We start from the raw sequence: 6,447 nt of genomic DNA on the forward strand, positions 1-6,447 counted from the left end.
TACATATGGGTAGTAGCTGCTGTACTGGACAGCGTGGTTCTAGAACTACCTCTTACAAATGAACACTATCAGTGTCCTTGAAAAACTTTCTTATTTGAGCTAGTTTATTTTATACAAACAAACTGTATATCTTATTATTCCTGAAAGATCTCATATTGGCATCCTGCCATTTCATTGTAGTGCCTATCATTTTTCCATTGATACTGATCAAGTTGCCCAAGACACATCTTCCCACATAGAGGAAGTAAGAGGAAAAAAACCCTTTTGGATAGAATCTATTAAAACTCATCCCACTATTCCTATGTACATAAGTAACACTGCGTCTGCTGAGTGGAATTTGCATTCGGAACTTCAAAATTCAGACTCATCTACCTTTCCAAGTTAGACAGCTGGGGAAAGAACTTCCTAAATCTTAAGGATGAGGGCAGAGGGCTCAACCCCACTCCAGATTCAGGCAAGGGGAATAGGAAAGAGTGAGATCAGAGCATGGTGGCGTCTTGCGGGGGCTCCTTTGATGGGGGCTGTGGGGGAGTGGAAGGCATTATTTTAAGGGGATAAGAAGCAAATGAAAGACTTGCTCCAACTCTAGAGTTTTCATAGAGTTAGAGGAGGTGGAGGGATTTATTCCTGCCATGGATCATGGGCACTTCTATAATCAACTCCTGGTTTTGCACTATTTTTATAAATGGAGATTAGACCTTGGTGACAGCCTCTCTTCCCCTTTTCCTATGCTGCTCAATCTTCCTTTCCCTCCTAGGTTCTTACACATTTCAAACCCTTGCCAGTAACAGTATTTTAGTTATCAGTTCTCACCATTCCCTCTGGTGGTTGAGCCTTTGGATAAAAATCCACATGGCAATGGAGTGGGTTTTGTTGGAAAAGGTGACTTTTCTCTAACTGCACCTCTATTTCTGGCTCCTCAAACAGCAAAGGGTGATAATAAGGCATGGTAGAGGTTTTCCCATTTTTCAGTGACTAGATTGTGAATATTTCCATATGATTTTTCTATTATTAATGTTACTGTGGTTGTTTTAAAATAAAAGCTCCTAATGTACATATGATCAAAACAAACAAACAAAAAAGAGCACAGTGGACTCAAATCATATTCCATTACAATAGTCCCAGGACTTCATTGGACCGATTCCCAGTAATTAAGCCTCCAATCTTAAAATGTTAAACATTTCAATGTGTACTAATTCCTGTAAAATACAGAAAGTGCAACATCACCAAACGTGTATTTCCCAGGATTCATTTCAGAATTCTCATGAAAATTTAATAATAGTATTTCAGTTAATTATGGCATTTGAGAAAAGATACTTATGGGGAAAGATCACATACATGCTTTGGGTGATATGTTAAAAAAAAAAAAAACCTACAATAATTAGTAGTATTGCCTTAACATTTCTAAAATCACATCTAACATTTCTAAAATGATCATCTTTGATTGCCATTTCAATAATTTTGGATACAGGGTATGTTATTTTCTGCTCACTAGGAATCAAAACATAAAACAGACTTGTAACAAATATTCAGAGTCGATTATTTTCATAAGCTAAACATTTCCGAGACCTTAAGATTTGTGTTTGAGCATACAGTACTGCAATGTTGGCTACATAAAATTAAAAAATCTTTTTAAGAGGAAGCTCCATAATCAGAGGCTTTATTGCATTTAAGGATTTAACACTGGCTATATACAAAAGGGAAAGCATTTCAATGAGAAATACTTCACGTTACCAAATTCTCTCCTTTAATATGGCAACATTCAGCAGCTTATGCTACTCTTCTATCCTTTGGTTCCCAGTGACAAACAATGCATTAATAATGCCTCTGGTTTTAGTTCCTCTTGGATGACATTTATTAGCAGAGAGAGAGACCTGATGCTTTAGCTGAAATTTGGCAGCCCAAGAAGTGCACCAACTGCTCCAAAGTATCCCTGTATAATTGAAAAATAACTGTTATGTAGTGCAGCTTTTAAATTAGCATATAATATTAACCACTTGAGAACACACAACTATGCACAATCTATCTGTTTAATAATATCTGGAAACCTACCAACTTCTGCGTTGTCAGCTATTATAAAAAATTTTCTGAACCTGTATTCTTGATATCTACACAGCTTTGAAATACGTATTTTTATTTATTATTATTATTTTTAGAGACATGGTCTCACTATTTTGCATAGGCTGGCCTTGAATTCCTGGGCTCAAGTGGTCCTCCCATCTCAGCCTCTTTAGTTGGGACTATAGGCTCACACTGAAATATGTATTCTAAAAGTGTGGCCTTTAGACACTAAAGCTTCCAGGACTGTAATAGCAATTCTGCACCCTCTCCCCTTTACTTAATAAACAAACTAGCTTCCTCTGGCTGTGCCTGACACTCACACGGCATGCCATGTGGAACTGCACAAGCAAGGGCACATCATTCTGATTTGTAGTGTGTGAGCAGTGACAATGAGACACGGAAGCTTTTAAGAGCAGAATAATTTGAATCTGTGTTACTAATTTGTAATGATACAGCCATTTGACTTTGATCACAAAATGATTCAAGTTAAGTTAATCCAAAACATTATGTGGACTGATAATTGCTCAGATCAGAATTTAACTGCATGTAGTAAATGAATACCAAAAAATTTGGGGGTGCCTAGCAGGTTATTCCAATTCTCTTCCCCACAACTGAAACTGAAGTGAAGGAACCAATATTCTACCTAAGGCTGGGCACGGTGGCTCACACCTCTAAAGGATTGCTTGAGGCCAGGAGTTCCAGACCAGCCTGGGCAACAGGCTGGTCTGAAACAGGCTGGTTTTGCAGCCTGGGCTATAAAAAATATTAATAAAAATAAATTAGCTGGGCATAGTGGTGCACACGTGTGGTCCCAGCTACTTGGGAGGCTGAGGTGGGAGGATTACTGAGCCTAGGAGGAAAAGGCTGCAGTAAGCCATCATCGTGCCATTGACCTCAAGCCGGAGTGACGGAGCAAGACCCTGTCTCTTAAAAAACATGCTATTAAAATTCACAAAAAACATTTTCCTACCATACCTCATGTTCTAGAAACAATGCTTTTAGTTGACCTTTTGACCAATAATCCAGTGCATACGCCAGAAGTTTCATTGAGAGGGTATTTACACGTAAAAAGTTTCCAACAAAGACAACTCTGTTTATTTTCTAAAAGAAAAGAACAAAGAAAAAACTTGTAAAAATAATTAACAGATTTTACAATATAAAAGGTTTCAAAATATTTATTTAAAGATGTAAACAACAACTACCCTTTATCAGTATAATACCTACTACATTCCTGGCATATAGCTCTATAATCCTGAGTATTTAAAAATTAGTTCTGCACACATCATCCAAAATCCACAAAACGTATAACACCAAGAACCCTAAACTATGGACTTTGGGTGATGATGATGTGTGCACAGGGTGATTGACTGTAACACATGATCACTCTACTGTGGGATGCTGAGGATGGAGGAGGGCTGTGTGTATATGGAAGGTGGTACATGGGAACTCACTGAGCTTTCCACTTAATTTTATGTGAAACTAAAACTGATCTAAAAAATAAAGTCTACTTTTAAAAAAAGGTTCTAGAAAGACCCTAGCAGATGATTTCAGGTGAGACTTGTTTTTGAAAATGGCCAATAAATAGCCCCCTTACAAAGTCATTTGGAGACACATTATTGATGTGATTTAAAAAAAAAAAATCAAAACATGGTAAGTACTATAAAATGCATTTACGATAAGTAGCAAACTTGGCCCATATATTGCACATTATTGATGTGATTAAAAAAAAAATCAAAACATGGTAAGTACTATAAATTTAGAATAAGTAGCAAACTTGTCCCATATATTGCAATGCATGTTGAACAATTACATGCAACTCTGGATTCTATAGAATTGGAGAGTAATACTGACTGGGGCACTGGCACGTGCATTCCTCTAGGATTCTAGCATTCTTTCTCCATCCCCTGCCTGATTAATCAAATCATTCTCTCTCAGCAAAGATTCCACACTAATTTGGTTTCTTAGATATCTCTATGATTAGGAAATCTTAGGGGAACTGGTGTTTGAATCACCAGAAAACTTATTTCGACTTTCACAATATACTGACTTTTGAGTAGAAATCTTTGTACATAAGTTGGGATACTATAAACCATGGCCTAAATCATTGTTAACTCAATTGGTCAGTGGAAATTTAGACATAAAGGGCTAAGAATAAAGGCTTCAAATTGTTGTCAGCTCCCAACATGTCCTACTAGTAACTCCATCAACCAACTAACACTTAAGTTTCTCAAGTTATTAAAAAACTGATGAGATCAAGTTCTGGATTTAAATACAGAATAATTCAGAGGATTTGCATAGTTGTTCTCTCTGCTGGAAGCTTTCTCCCCAAAATGTCTACGTGCACAGTTTCCCCCTCACCTCCTTCAAATCTCTGCCTAAGAATCACATTTTCAAGAAAGCTTTCCTTTAACCACTCAATTACTTGGCAATTTGTCCTCTACCACTCTCTGCCCTATTCCCAATCCTCTTTATCCTGTTTGATGGTTTCTTTTTAAAAAAATAGCATTCATCACCTAATACACACTAAACAATTTACTTAATATGTCACTAGAATGAATGCAAGCTCCACAAAGCCAGATCTTTGTTTTCTTCGTTAATATATTCCAAATACCCAGAACAATGTGTGGCATCTGGTAATCAATAAATATTTACTCAATGAATAAATGAATGAATGAACAAATGAAAGGTTCCTTCAAAAAGCATATTTCCCAATCCATTTAAAGTATTCAATATTTATAAAAATTAAATGGGCAAATAATATCTATTATTATATAAGGAAGCTAGAATTAAATATATATATTCTCTTCCAAACAAAGAATCCCAACTATATGGTCAATCTAACAGTATATGCTTTTCACACTTTTCTTGGAACAATAAACACCACTCAAATATCATGAAGAACAGGTCTCAATGCCTTCATAGCCCTGTACAATGCTGCTTGATCCATATGCAACAAGGCAGCACTGTAAAGAAGCCGAGGGCAGTAAGAAAACTTCCAAGAATTTCACTAACCAAATGCAACATGAAGCACTAGTGGTATAGTGGTGAGCACAGCTGCCTTCCAAATGCAATAGTAAGACTAAAAAAAATGCTTTCACAAAGTAGTTACCTCAAAATATCTTATGCTTAGAATTTTCTTTTACATCCTCAAGGAATTTAGGTTGTGTTTTTCTGAAAAAAAATTCTGAATAAATTTCTCCTATTTCAATTTGAATTATCTGCTATTTTCTTTAAAGGTAATATAGCAATTGGGTTCATAACATATATACCTAATGAATCTTGGCGTTTAATGGGCTACATCTCAATCCCAGAGGCCTCCTTAGGGAAAGTGAAGAAGCCCTGCTAGGTGTATATAGGACTCCAATTCACATTTTTGATAATATGAGTTTTGCGGGTTTTTTTGTTTTTTTTTTTACCTCATTAACAGCACACATTCGTGCCACAGAACCAATGTTATTGGTGATAGTAACTAAAGTAGCTCTTGCCAGATCTTCTTTACTAACAGATTCTCGCTTCTCTTTATAAATCATATTCCCAAAACTGCAGAAAAATGAAAAATAAAGTCAAATCTGCTGAAAACAAGCAACATTTTACATATTAACAGATATATCTATAACTTGGATATTTTTATAAAATTAGGACCAAAAAGTAGAAACGCATAGGGATAAGATCAAAACAATCTAACAAAAAAATCTATGCAAGAGTAAAGTAATACCTTTCAAAGAATTAAGGTTAAAATGACATCTCAAAAAAAAAGCAGAGTTACTATAAGAAAGCAAAGATTACCAAAATATCTTCACTTTTAAACCTGATTCAAAACAAATTAACAAAGTCAAAATTACAAAATGTTTCCAAAAGTATCTCACAGCTTTAACTTCAAATTCTTTTTCATTCAGTCACAAGAAACATTTATGACATACCAAGCTTTATGCTGGAGATACAGATAGTCCCTCAAACAGAGAATTAGTCTAGTGCAGCACTGTCCAACAGAAATAAAATATGAGTAATATATAATTTCATATATGTTCTATTAGCCACATTAAAAAGGTAAAAATAAACGTGATATTAATTTTAATTGTACATTTCATTTAAGCCAATATATCCAAATATCGTCATTTCAACATGTGGCACTCAAATGCCAAGTGCCTGATGTGACTAGAGGCTACCATAATGGACAATGCAGGCCTAGATACAAAGACAGCAAGAGAAGCGCTAACAGTAACAGGGAAAAAAACAAACAAAGGCTAACCTCGGAAATACAAAGAAAAAAGTATCTTTTATTAAGTGGTAAGAGAAAAAAGTTTAAGAAGGTATGAGGCAGGGCTTTTCAAAGCAAAGGGACCAGAAAAAGCCAGAGAAAAAGAGAAGGAAAATGTTTTTTTTTTT

General features: G+C 35.5%; 1 protein-coding gene across 1 annotated transcript in view; it reads right to left on the reverse strand.

Moving 5' to 3' along the window:
* Nucleotides 1-72: 72 nt before the first annotated feature.
* The window catches only part of PANK3 (pantothenate kinase 3), a 28,669-nt gene continuing 22,294 nt past the window's right edge, over nucleotides 73-6,447 (reverse strand). The window contains exons 5-7 of the mRNA XM_011947749.1: nucleotides 5,478-5,601; nucleotides 3,037-3,162; nucleotides 73-1,933 (exon numbers count right to left, since the gene is read on the reverse strand). Of these exons, the coding sequence (XP_011803139.1) occupies nucleotides 1,883-1,933; nucleotides 3,037-3,162; nucleotides 5,478-5,601 (301 nt within the window). The 3' untranslated portion in view covers nucleotides 73-1,882. The remainder of the gene's footprint in view (nucleotides 1,934-3,036; nucleotides 3,163-5,477; nucleotides 5,602-6,447) is intronic.

The sequence above is a fragment of the Colobus angolensis genome, unplaced genomic scaffold (assembly GCF_000951035.1).
Source record: "Colobus angolensis palliatus isolate OR3802 unplaced genomic scaffold, Cang.pa_1.0 Scaffold27, whole genome shotgun sequence".
Lineage (NCBI taxonomy): Eukaryota > Metazoa > Chordata > Mammalia > Primates > Cercopithecidae > Colobus > Colobus angolensis.